A 13,577-nucleotide genomic window follows, 5' to 3' on the forward strand; every position below is an offset into this window, starting at 1 on the left:
CTGTTACTTGGCTGCAGATTCCAAACTCAGCCCGACGTGGGCAAAGCGCCCCAGAAATGCTCTCTGGGGCCAGAGAGGAGCCCGCGGCCAGTACTTTCTATTAACCTTGGTAGGTGCTGCGCTCCCGCCGGCCTGGACAATGCATCGCCAAGTGGAAGGGAGGGAATCCCTCTCTTCCTCCCCAAACTCCTTCCAACCGCCCTCTATTCCTTCCCCACAGACCTGCCGCCCACTCAAGCGGGTCATCTGGATAGGTGATCCCGGGGCCAGGAAGCTAGGGAGTCAGGGGATCTGAACGGCTGGGGACCCTGGTTGCCCTCTGCACCTGGACTGGTCAGCAGCCGAAGGACACTCTCACTCGGCGGCGGGTTGAATCACGGGTGAATCAGTCCTTGCAGGGTCTCGGAGTTTCCTACTGGGAGGAGGCGGGGCGGGGTGTGGACTCGCCGGGGGCCGCCCACCCAGGCGACGAAGGCGGGCCGGGGGCGGGGAGTCGGGAGGAGAGACGGGGCGGACTCCGCGCAGGCGGAGGCGCAAACGTGCGCCCAGCTCTTTAAAGCGCGGCGGGGACGGGCTCCCACAAACTCTGGGCTCCCCGCGTTCCTCCCGCTTCATCCCGCAGCCCCAGGTGCCTCCAGCCCAACCTCCGCAGCATCCTCGCTTCTCCAGCCTCCGGGGCGCAGCAGAATCTTTGAGACCTCGCTATCAGCTCGGGGACATGGCGACCCCCAACGGGCCCCGGGTACCCTGCTCCCAGGCCGCCATCGCTCGGGCTCTTCTATTCGGCTTAGTCCTCATCCAGGTGGCCGGAGTCGCCGGTGAGTGGCACCCGCCCCGCAGAGCCCTGGGGCGAGCCACGGGGAGGAGGGAGGATAGGCCTGGCTGACCGCGGGCTCTCCCTGCCGCCCCGAGGTGCGGCTCGCCCGGGACCCGCCGCCCCTTCTGGTCGAGATGCTTGTTCTCGACATCCATTGTTGCTTAAGTGCCTTGGGGGCTCTCGCTTTAAGTTTAGTAAACGAGTTCCCCAGGGAGCCGACACCTTGAAAGTGATGGGACAAGGCTCCGCACCTGCAGGGGTCGACATGCAATGTTTGAACGTTACCCTTCATTGTATGTGGACTTTCCTTAAGGAGAAACGGCTCTCGGCTTTAGGTCTTCTCTTGATCGTCAGTATTTTAGATTGGGTTAGTCAGTCCTTCCAAAATGTCGCTTGGATTGGAGCAGGCGCCACATTTTGCATGCCCTGTAAGCCTGTTCTGTGTGAGACGCAGGGCAGAGACTAACCGTCTGAGAACTGGCGAAGAAGAGCTTAACAATAAGGCATCCTAACCGAATACAGCCGACGGTGTACAGGCTTATTGTCTGCAGGGGTGTCTGTGGAAGTTTCCTTATAGTGACTGAAATTATTCATGAGGGTTAGATAAGCGTGAAAAAAGTCAAGGTTTGTTTTTTTTATTGGATGCAGTCCTAACTCTTCTGACACACATGGGCTTCGCCCTTTAACATCATTTACTGAAACCCATCCTAGCTGGCTTTCCCTGCTGTTAAACCTGGAATCCTGCCCTTCCCACTTCTCCGGTTGGTCCGTGGATAGCCTGGGCCACTGAAGGCCCCTGAGCTGTACTTCCAGGTCGTTATCACAGGGCTTTCCCCGTGAATTATTTCAAACAAGGACTTCAAGATCCTTGTGTGTTTCCTTAGATCACCAGGTCGTCTTGCCAGGAGGAAACTCTGGGTTTAGGAAAATATTGCCGATTTTTTTCTTATGGTAATTCAGTTAAAGCTTTTGTGGTTAGGAAAATATTAATGTGAGGTTTATGATGATGTTGGGGAGTGGGAATGTTTTATACCATCAACAGGAAATTGTGTGCTGAGAAGTTCATGTAAACATTAATAACTGTTTCTCTGTTGTTTAAAGGCACTACAGATGTAGTGAAAGCATATAATATAACTTGGAAGTCAACTAATTTCAAGACCATTTTGGAGTGGGAACCCAAACCCATCAATTCTCTCTACACTGTTCAGATAAGGTAAGCTAGGTACCAAAAAAAGAAAAATAAGATTGTTGTTGTTTCCACTTTCCTGTGCTGAGTACAGATGTCTTTAAAGCTGATTGATGGATGAAATTATTTAACAGGTAACAAAGAAAAAGAAGGCATTCATGGTAATTTGCTGGCTGGAGTCATAGTCATCAAGTCTGTAACACTGACAGACCTTAAACTGATAGAATGTTTTGTTTTCAGAGATGATTGGGGAAATTTGTAAGTAGAGTATAAGCTGTGGAGATGAGAACTTTCTTGAGCAAGCCATGGTGGCACTGATAGATGTGATTGTGGATCACTGATAACTCATCTCTCTAAGTACACACAGCCTTTTCCGTGCTGTCTAGACTGCCAGCCGGATCTAACATGTTAGAGAAGATGTAGGGAGGAGTTCGGACACATATGTTGCCCTTAAGCAGTGTTTGATTCATTAATCTTTGGATTCATGATTCAAAATTCCGTTGCATACATGATCTTGGAGGAGGTTAAATCCGTGACTCACTGAGCGGGGAAGGAATACACCATCAAGTTTTTGATTTTAGCAAGTTTTTTGTTTCTGAAATGTTCTAGGAGGCTTGGTAGAGATCTTATTAAGTATAGGACAGCAGCTATGGAAACTAAGACTCGTTATAGAAGGTACAGACATGTCACTGACTAAAAGGCTTTTTGTTGTTTTGTTTAACTTGTACCAAGTCTTTTATAGCGTTTAAAATGCAGTTCTTAAGGATGGAGTGGGTCTTTTAGGCGGATGTTTTTTCTTTTTTTTTCCCAACATCAACTTCATGACAACTATTGCCAAGCCAACAGGCAAGAAAATGTGTGTGTGCATGCATACATGCTTGTATATATACATAGAAAGATTTAGAGGAATTTAAAAGTCAAGATAATAATTACAATTATGGCCAAACTTGTCAAAACACATTCCACTTGATGAAAGTTATTAATTCTACAGATGCAGGCAGGGCTGAAGTTTACCTTAGTAGACACTTAGTTTCTGGGTAGTGAAAAGAAGATTTTAGGAAGGATGCTTGCCTCCCAAATATCTTGAATCTTAAGTTTGGTGTACATGAGAAAACATATTTCTGATTTACCAAATTTTTAAATATTTAGACTTTGTCAATTCTAAGCTCTCAGACTGCAAGGCTACTGTTATTTAAACGTGTCAAGTCTAAGTTCTCAGCTGCTGCTGCTGCTAAGTCGCTTCAGTCGTGTCCGACTCTGTGCGACCCCATAGACGGCAGCCCACCAGGCTCCCCCGTCCCTGGGATTCTCCAGACAAGAACACTGAAGTGGGTTGCCATTTCCTTCTCCAGTGCATGAAGGTGAAAAGTGAAAGAGAAGTCGCTCAGTCGTGTCCGACTCTTAGCAACCCCATGGACTGCAGCCCACCAGGTTCCTCCGTCTATGGGATTTTCCAGGCAAGAGGACTGGAGTAGAGTGCCATTGCCTTCTCCTCTCCGCTGCTAGGCTGCTATTATTTAAACGGACATGGCCCCCATGTGCAAACAACCTAGCGCAGAGCTGCAGGTCGGGGGTGCCCACGGGCCCTGGGTGGGGGTGGCTCCCGCCCTGCCAGCCATCTCTACACTTGTGCTGGAGGAACTGTGAGTGGTCCCTCCCTCCTGCCGGAGACCTGCACTCTTCCGTTACCAGCCCACGGGTAAATGGGATTCCTAAGTAAAGGGACCATAGTAGTCATTTTATAGACGAGGAAACTGGCCCTGGAAAGGTAAGGGACTTATCTTGGTGTGCGCACAGCAGGGTCAGGGAGCAAGGCCTACGGGGCAGCGCGCACCACCGCCGTCTCTGTGGGTCTGCATGTGCCTTACGTGAGACTCCAGAGCCGCGAGGAGGAAAGAGAGCCGGTCCCACCGTCCCCTCAGTGCACCATTCTCCCTCCCGGCCGTCTTCCCTAGAGAAAGCATCTTGACCCACCGCTCCTCCAGATCCAGCCGCCCCACCACCAGCCTGTCCCCAGACACAGGGCGCCACAGCTGTGCCTGGAGCTCCAACTGCATTTTTCCCTTTCGGAAACAGTTTTCAGTCACAAAGTGTTACTGGCTCATGCCTTACCACCCAACCATCCCCTGAAATACTGGTTCCATAAATTCTAAATAGAAACTTCCAGAGCTTGTAGAAAATAACCTGCTCCGTAATTGATGGGTCTGAATTCTGTTGGGATTTTTTAGAAGTTCAGGCGGGACTTTTATTATTTCCAAATCAGGAGATTTTGCAATACCCAGAGGAACCTCAGAGGCGTTTATAGTGTTAATGCTGATCATAGCTGTCAGAGGAACTGACTGCAGAATTGCTCCTTCCCAACCAGTTTGCAGCACTTAATAGCTCTATTACTTTTGGTGATTGTTACTTGTGCTAAATTTTTCCAGAGGTCTGTGGTTCCTCCTGTGAGCTGAAGGAACCACAAATGCTATCTCTCAGATGGAATGTAGCCACAGCACCCAGAAGGGTTTCTCCTGTTATCTGAACAACTTGTTTGCCATAGCAGTGGAGAAGAATCATCAGGTTCTTGTTCACTTTTTAAAATAGAAATGATGCAGTTTTAACAAATGCATTCTGGTCATTCTGGAATTAAGGCTGCATCTCTACTTTTATCACAGAAAATTCAAGAAATCTAAGAATATGTAAACATATTTCTGTCTTAATCTTAGTTTGTGAATTTAAGGACCAAGAGTGTGTCTATCCCACACCCTCTTAGCCTGGTTATTTAGTTCAGACTTTTAAAAGATTCTTATTTATGATTCTTATGCCTGGATTTAGACAGTTAAATCCATAGGGCAGCTTGTTTTGCCCCCAGTTCAGCCTCTAAATGTAAACCATCTAATGCTGCACAAATCCTGGCCATGTGCAAGCCCTAAAGCTGCACTGCTTGATGGAGGAGCACAAGGGCGTGGAAGTGCAAGGCTCACTTAGGTGCTTTAATGAGATATCAGAGCTGGGGCCAGGGAAGGGAGAGATCAGTTCTGAGCAAGGAGATCTGGAGTTTCTTGTAGAAGGTGGGATTGGAGTGTGGCCTTAAATGGTGGGTAGGACACTCTGGGGGTTGATGATGGGAAACCACGGGGCAGCTGTCACCTTCCGTGGGACAGCTATGCGTGCATCAAGTGGCAGTGGCACTTTCCCAGGAGTTGTTTCAGTTCTGCAGAATAGTTTCATTTTTTTCATAGAAGTTCTTTGTATCATTTCAGGATAATTTCATTTTTAGTGGTTCTTTAAATCATTTCTTTTCGATGATATCTTACAAAAGGAAAATCTGTCTTTAGTCAGATCTGTCTCTTAGTCTCAGACTTTGACAGACACTACCTGTGTTGTTACTCTATAATTTTTGATGGCTCATCCTGTGAAAGTGAGGGAGGCAAGTATTGATCGTATAATGAGAGGAACAGACCCAGCTCTCATCTCAGAAGCTGTAAGACCTTATACAAGTTACCTAGCAGCTCTGAGCTTCAGTATCCTCATATGTGAGAAAGATCCAGTACTTTCTTGAAAAGTTTATACCAAATGAAGTAACATGTTTAAGGGTCCAGTAGAGCGTCTGGCTTATGGTAGTTTTAGTAACTGTTAAATAACCACACCAATAATGGTCACAATAGAATGTAATAAAATAGAATGTATTATTATATAGACTCTATGACTGCATTGACTATATTTGACATAGAATACAGAATGTGATAAACAGAATATAATGATATAATAAGTAGACTAATAAATAATTGAGTCTTGATGGAAAATTGTCCCTTCTCCCACATAGTCATGACAAATCATCTACATTTTAAGAAAGATATTTAACAAAATGATTCAGAGCACAGACCCAGTAGTCAAACTGCTGTCTGGCTCAAAAATCCAGCTGTGTGATTTTGCGCTGGTCACCCAACCTCCCTTTGCCTCAGTGGCCTTATATGTAAGGACAAAGACAATTACAGAGCACCCCCCCCCGCCCCCCACAAACCAAAGGTTGCTGAGAGGACCTGAAGTGCTCAGCATAGCAAACACCTCCTCAGGATTGCTTGTGGAAGTCAGTGTTGGAACACAGCACCCTAGCCAAAAAACAGTTATCTTGTTGGATGCAAATCATAATGTTCCATTTCTCTTCCTTCTTTTCCTCAGCCCTAGATTAGGAAACTGGAAAAACAAATGCTTTTACACAACAAACACGGAGTGTGACGTCACTGATGAGATTGTGAAAAATGTGAAAGAGACATATTTGGCGAGGGTCCTTTCCTACCCAGCAGACATTAGAAGTTACGCTGTGGAGCCTCCATTTACCAACTCCCCAGAGTTCACACCCTACCTAGAGAGTAAGTAGCTCGATTTGTAGTAACCTTTCATTCTTGTTTTCATAAACTTCTAAATATTCTGTGAGCTTGTGAGCCTTAGGAATGATTACATCAAAAAATGTTTATCCATAAACACATCTTTTTTTTCTCAGAAAGTAGTAAGTGCCACAGCCATCTTTGCTCATTCTGGATGTGGTAGGAGGTTCATGGGACGTATGTTGGAGTTGATAAAAATGTCATCAAGTAGCTTTCTCCTCCAGTCTGTCCCCAGACCCTACTAGTAACTGGCCGGATAGAGGGCAGAGAGTAGGAAATTCACAAAGGCTGGCAGTTCCAGTATTTCCCCATATATATTGGTGACCAAAAAGTTCCATAAGATCTTATGGAAAAGCCCAAATGAACTTTTTGACTGACCCAATATTTAGGAGATTTTATATATCTTTTGAATTTTGTGTCCCATCATCAGACCAGAAGTCCCAATTAGGGTTTTTCACAGAGGGTTACAAATCCATGGGGAAAGTTCAGTTTCCCTCCCATCTCGTCATTGGGCTTGCTGACCTTTTTCCTCACTTGACCAGGATTTGAGTCCTGTGATGTGCTGGCACTTGCCAGGCCAGCTCCCATCCTGCTTCCTTCATGCTGGTCTTGAAAACACAGAATGCTTTTCTCCCCAGCCTTTGCTAAGGGAGTACAAAGGATTCCTGCCAAGTAGGAGATGCAGATTTTTCATCATGGCTATGTTTCTGAACTAGGTATTTTATTTTACTTTTTTGAACTAAGTATTTTAAATAAATACACATGTAGCATGTTGAGAAGAGTGAAATCAGCGGCTTCAGTAGAAGATTTAGCATGAAAGTGTTGTGTTATTGGTGTTTTTATGTTTACCCCGTGGAGTTTCTCGAGGCAGGGGTAGAGAGAAGGGGGCAGAGGGACAGGCAACCCCCTTTCCCCTTAGTGTCTACTCTGAGGGTGGAAATAGGGGGCAGCCTCACCCCAGGTGAGTCGGACTACCTGCCTCTGTCTGCCAGAGCCTGTCTTCAAACTCCTTAGTGCTTTTAACTGTGTGCCTCTCGCGGTGCTGAACTTAGACCCCACCTACAGTAACTACAGGTTCATTGATATTTATTCTCCCTCCTTGGGCAGCATCCTCACAATTTCTTTTTCTAGTTCTTGAGGATTTTTTAAAATAATTTTTATTTGTTTTTATTTTCGGCTGAGATGGGTCTTCCTTGCTGCATGGGCTCCTCTCTAGTTGCGGTGCACAGGCTTGTTATTTCGATGGCTTCTCTTGTTGTGGAGCATGGGCTCTAGGGTGCATGGGCTCAGTAACTGTGGCTTCTGGGCTCTAGAGCACAGGCTCAGTAGTTGCGGCGCAAGGGCTTAGTTACTCTGAGACATGTGGGATCTTCCCAGGTCAGGGATCGAGCCCCTGTCCCCTGCATTGGCCGGCAGATTCTTTAACACTGAGCGCACAGGGAAGCCCCGTTCTTGAGCTTTTTGTAAGCTACTTCAAATCCTTTTTTGGTGCAAGAGAGAAAATAGTGTCTATTTCTGTGTGCTCATACACACACATCCTTGCCTATAACTCCTATTGAATTATGAGGATTTGTTTCACTATTATTCAACCAAAGCACATGAGATAATTGAACCATCTAAGAGACCTGGTGGTTAAAAGTGATTTTTTGAGATACCAAGGACATTTCATGGGCTTTCCCACAGCCTCTATTGTATCTAAAATATGGAATCTTTTGCAGCTGTTTGGTTAACCACATGTGGCTGTTGAGCACTTGAAATGTTAGCTAATGCTATACATGTAAAATATACACTGGATTTTGAGAAAGATCTCAAAGTTTTCATATTTATTAAATGTTAAAGTTATAATATTTTAGCCATATTGGGTTAAATGAAATAGATTAACTTCACTCATTCCTTTTTACATTTTCTATCATGACTACAAGGAGATTTAAAGTGACATCTGTGGCTCCCAGTACATTTCCGCTAGACAGCACTGCTGTAGAATGTCTCGTGGTTCAGCTCTGGTGCCAGGGAACTGGTTCTTTGAGGTATTTCATGAGGGATGACTAGGTAGCTATTAACCATGATAAATCAATGGGGTTCTACTTCGTATAGAACTCTTTGGTCCCAACAAAGCTCATTTTCTGTGTTTTAGCAAATCTTGGACAGCCAATAATTCAGAGTTTTGAACAAGTTGGGACAAAACTGAATGTGACCGTACATGATGCACGTACGTTAGTCAGAGCGAACAGCACATTCCTAAGTCTCCGGGATGTTTTTGGCAAGGACTTGAATTATACACTTTATTATTGGAAAGCTTCCAGTACAGGAAAGGTGAGCATTCTTTTATTTTTATGACTTGTTTTAAATTGCAGATCCTTGATTTCACTTCTTCTCCAAGTATAACATCAAAGCAGGTGGTTGACAGGGCAGTGTTGTGGAGTGGGAGGCAGACTGCTGTCTTGGTTCTGCCTGTGATTTCCAGCTGCTTTGGACTGGCCTGCCTCGGGTACCCACATTCCCAGCCAGAATCCCCTGGAAAAGGGAATGGCTACCCACTCCAATATTCTTGACTGGAGAATTCCATGGACTGAGGAGCGTGGTGGGCTACAGTCCATGGGGTCGCAAAGAGTCAAACACAACTGAGCGACTAACACTTTCATTTTACTACCGCAGTGACTTAGTAAAGGCAACAGAATTCACTGTGAGCCTGGATGAATAAAGAACTCTTATCTTTCAACAGAAAAAGGCCACGACAAACACTAATGGGTTTTTGATTGATGTGGATAAAGGCGAAAACTATTGTTTCCATGTTCAAGCAGTGATTCTATCACGAAGAGCTAACCAGAAGAGTCCAGAAAGCCCCATCGCGTGCACTAGCCACGAGAAAGTTCTGTCCACAGGTGAGAGGCTCTGCCCATGATCTGGGAGGCAGGGCTGCCTTCCACAGGACTAGCTCCACCCTCAGGACTGGACATACTATCTTCAGGGGAAAACTGCTTGGGTTTTTTGTGATTTGGGGGTGGGGGATACTCATAATTTTAGACATTTAATTTCTGTGTCATTCCCTTGTATTAGCAGGTTTTTTTTAGTTTTTTTTTGTTTTTTTTTTTAGCACCTAGCATGCACTAAGCTATCTGCTGAGTGAGCCCTGGGCCCATGGTAGACATTTAGGATTTAGTATCAAATCAGAGATTTCTCTGGGCATTTTTTCATACATCTGGTTTGTGGGGAGCTTCACCAGCTCACCTGGGGAACCGGATGCAGCAACACCCTATAGATGTTTGTGAGCACCTATTATGGGCTGCTGTTACCCCAGGCTCATAACCCGTGATGCAGAGGGATTGGGTCTATCAGATATCCCATGTGTACATGTGTGTGCCTCACTGGCATACTTGTGTGCACACCTGTGCCACACCAGAGCACAGATGCCAGGTGAGGAGTGGATCTTATCTGGAGGTGCCATGGAGGCTCAGACATGTGCATGAGGCTGAGAGGCCAGGAATCTGCCTTCAGGCTTGATTGGGATGGTGCTCTGAGTACTTTAAGGGAACGGAAGAGTGAGAGGATAGTAATAATGACCCAGTGCCCTGCTGAGAGGTAGTTTAAATATCTTAAAGTCACTTTAAAAATTCTCTCCTGTTAACTTGCCTTGACAGAAGGAAAGGGCTCTCCTCCTCCCAGGTCCTGCACCGTTTGGGCCATCAAACCCGCCACCCTCACATCCATCTTCCTAAAGCCAGCTTGAGTTCCCCTGCCTCACTGTCTTCACGCACACCTAGATCATTGCTTCCCCTGCCTCCTCTCTCTGCTGAAATGTGTCCTCTGAGAATCGTTTCACATGCCGCCTCTACCAGGAAGCCTTCTTATTGCCCCAACCAGTTCTCTCTCTTTATGTGAACCTGGGTAGCACTCTGTATCTCTCTTTGCACTGATAGTTCATCTACTATAATCATTGCTACCCGACTCAGCATCATCTTTAGCCACTTGTTTCTATCAGCTATTCTTGCTTCCATCTACGTGTGTCTTTCTAGACTGTGAGCATTATCCAGTTTGTTAAATGCTTTTTCATCGTTGTCAATTGCCTGCAAACACCTAGGGTTTGAGAGATTCTTTCCTAATAGAAATGTGTGGTGGAGAAGAGAGATTTCAAGTTACACAAAAGCTGGATGGTGTAATTTGGGGTTATGCCCTGGGTTCTGCCCACTGAAAAATGGGATTCAGGGTCCCTGAGTTGACTTGGTACCTTTTATTTTTCAGAACTTTTCCTCATCATTGGAATAGTGATGCTTGTGATCATCATCTTCATCGTTGTCCTGTCTGTGTCTCTGCACAAGTGCAGGAAGGCGCGAGCAGGGCCAAGTGGGAAGGAGAACGCGCCCCTCAACGCTGCGTAAGAGATCCCGTGCCTGGATCTTTCTGCCGGCTCTGCAGAGCTGTGCCGCACTGTGACCAGGAGCTCTTACGGCAGCAGAACACATGGAAACACAAGTGACTGTTTTGGAGCATACAGACCCTGGGGCTCAAAGAAAGTTCGTATCTGACCTTTTCGTGTGATTAGCATCTTGGTTTCAACATCAGCATTAAGACACTTTGGAATGTAATGAGCGGTACAACCCACTCCAAGTTTTTTAAATTGCTATTTTAACACTAAGGCACCTTTTGCACATATCATGCTTTCAGACTGTACATTTTCTACATTCAAGTTGAAGCCAGATTATCTAAGGAAAAACAAGTGAACAAATGCCTTCAAAATTCCTGCGTGGACTTTTGGAGAACTTTTGAGAGGCTGACATCAAACCATGTGGGAAAGTAAGGTGGAAATTGGGTGGACTTTCTAACATATGTCTGTCTTTTTGTAATATGGTGTATAAGGCCTTTTTGTTTTTTAGTACTTTTGGAGGTTTGAACAATTAGCAAACGTTTATATGAATGTGTTAAAAGCAGAAGACTTGTATTTGGGGCACATTCCTAATATGCATTACAGTTTAGCACTTTAACTGACAAATGCTGTTGATGAAACACTTGACAGCTAACTATATTTTTATGACTACTCTACCAACAAATCGTACTGAGTTTAAGATTTAAGGTACTTCAAACTTTATGGTCCACATTGTATGTATTTATATAATTTGAAGAAAGGTTTTATATATGGGGATTTTCTATTTATAGAGGTAATATTGTTCTGTTTGTATATTTTGAGATAATTTATTTAATATACTTTTATATAAATAAAGGTGACTGGGAAATGTGACTGTTACATGTTCCAGTTATTATTTATGGTTTGGCCTTTGTATTATTGGTTGATTCTACTGTAGTACCAAGTGACACTGAAATTTTTAGTGGCTTATGACAATGGTATCTTTATGTTACACTTACAGGTTGGTGGCTGTGGATTGACTGCAGCTCTTCTTAATGTCTTCTCATTCATTCTAGGACCCAAATCAAAGGTGAAACCCCTTTTAGGATCAGGACAGTGAAATGAATGTGGCTCAGTCATGTCCGACTCTTTGAGACCCCATGGACTATGCAGTCCATGGGATTCTCCAGGCCAGAATACTGGAGTGGGCGGCTATTTCCTTCTCACAGAGGGCAAAGCAAAAAACAGAACAGGCAGCGATGTCTTCAGGCTTTATGCTGCCTCCTAGGGCGTCCCAGGTGGTGCTAGTGGTAAAGAACCCACCTGCCAATGCAGGAGACTTAAGCTGCCTCCTAAAACTTCTGCTCCAGAGTGGCAATATGTCACTTCTGCTTACGTACCATTGGCCCAGACAGGACATATGGCAAAGCCTGACACTACCCTGTGGGAGGCACCACAGGTCACACGGCAATGGGCAGGGATGTATAGTTTCCAGGGAAGGGAGGAAATTGCCTGCCATCCTCCACCAACTTAGCAGGAGAGAGTTCTTCCCTTGGGCATTAGTTTAAGTTGCACATGAAGGTTGGAGAGGAGAACAGAAGAAAAACTTTTTGGATTGTTCAAAGAAAATTGAATAAAAGACAATGTAAGGAAGAGAGAGAAGTGGAGTGGAGTTTCTAGAATTAATTAAAAGCAAACTAGATTGAGGGGCATCCCAGGTGGCGCAGTTGGTAAAGAATTCCCCTGCCAATGAAGGAGACACAGGAGACATGGTTTTGATCCTGAGTTGGGAAGATCCCCTGAAGTAGAAAATGGCAACCCACTCCATTATTCTTGCCTGGAAGATTCCATGGACAGAGGAGCCTGGTGGGCTACAGTCCATGGGGTCACAAAGAGTCAGACATGACTGAGTGCGCACGTGCAGACACGTGCATGCGTGCGCGCGCGCGCGCGCACACACACACACACACACACACACACACACACACACACACACGGTTGAGAGTCCTTTGTGAGCAGGATAGGGCTGCTCCTTGACGGTGGCCTTGCCAAAGGGCTGTTAGACACAGCTGTGTCGAACTGACTTCACTACCTCTGTCTGGAATGTAGAAAGTGAGTCCTCCATTCAAATGCAAATAAATCTAACACACTGGTCCTGATCTCACAACTGTATTGACAGAGGATTCTAAGTAGAGATGAAAATGAGACTCCTGGCACTCCGTTGAGCCACAGCCTCTTTGCTTCCTGCTGGGGGGTGGGTGTAGTGCTGCCTAGGGAAGGTCTCGGAGGGCACCCTGGCCTGCACATGGCCCCACAGAGGAGACCCTCAGCAAACAGCTCACTGCCCACCTGTTCACAAATTTTAAGTGCATTTTGTCCCTTTGCTATAAAGAACTCTTAGGCATTGTCAGTAAAATTCTAAACATGAAATGCTAGATATGACACCATATTCTAAGGAAGCACAGGCCAAACAAACCTTTCACGTCTTCTTAAAGATGGCAGCCTGAAAGAAAGGGGAAAACAAGGTAGATATTTTGGAGAAATGAAGGGAAGCAGGCCAGTGGTTGGTTCACTGGGCTGGTTTGGTTGGGTTGTTTGCCGTAGTCAGTCTGGGTCAGTGCTGGAAGGGCATTCACACCAGAGAAGGAGGGTGTGCATTTGCAGCAGAGAGGTTGGCATGGGGGCACGTCCCGAAAGAAGTGTGGGCTGGCTGTTATCTTGAATTCCTGCTCCCATGGGGCTAACTGGGACAAAGAGCTTAGCGCACGAGGTAGAACAAGCTCCCAGAGACGGCATCTGGCTGCTCTCTCCCTGCCAGGAATTAGCACTGCGTTTTGCAATCCCGTGGCCTCATAATCTAAGGAA

General features: G+C 45.6%; 1 protein-coding gene across 1 annotated transcript; it reads left to right on the top strand.

Moving 5' to 3' along the window:
• The first annotated feature begins 532 nt into the window (after positions 1-532).
• On the top strand, positions 533-11,606 carry F3 (coagulation factor III, tissue factor). Its single transcript, XM_043877646.1, has 6 exons — positions 533-818; positions 1,919-2,030; positions 6,168-6,358; positions 8,508-8,686; positions 9,096-9,255; positions 10,613-11,606. The coding sequence occupies exons 1-6, from the start codon at positions 719-721 to the stop codon at positions 10,747-10,749; spliced, it is 879 nt and encodes a 292-aa protein (XP_043733581.1). The 5' UTR covers positions 533-718; the 3' UTR covers positions 10,750-11,606.
• The last annotated feature ends 1,971 nt before the right edge of the window (positions 11,607-13,577 follow it).

The sequence above is a fragment of the Cervus elaphus genome, chromosome 20 (assembly GCF_910594005.1).
Source record: "Cervus elaphus chromosome 20, mCerEla1.1, whole genome shotgun sequence".
Taxonomy (NCBI): Eukaryota; Metazoa; Chordata; class Mammalia; order Artiodactyla; family Cervidae; genus Cervus; species Cervus elaphus.

What these genes read in the sequence shown, in the direction of transcription:
- F3 (XM_043877646.1), top strand. Translation starts at nt 719, where the DNA reads ATGGCGACCCCCAACGGGCCCCGGGTACCCTGCTCCCAGGCCGCCATC. An exon ending in GTTCACACCCTACCTAGAGA is followed by an intron (nt 6,359 to 8,507) that starts GTAAGTAGCTCG and finishes TCTGTGTTTTAG; the next exon opens with CAAATCTTGGACAGCCAATA. An exon ending in CGAGAAAGTTCTGTCCACAG is followed by an intron (nt 9,256 to 10,612) that starts GTGAGAGGCTCT and finishes TTTATTTTTCAG; the next exon opens with AACTTTTCCTCATCATTGGA.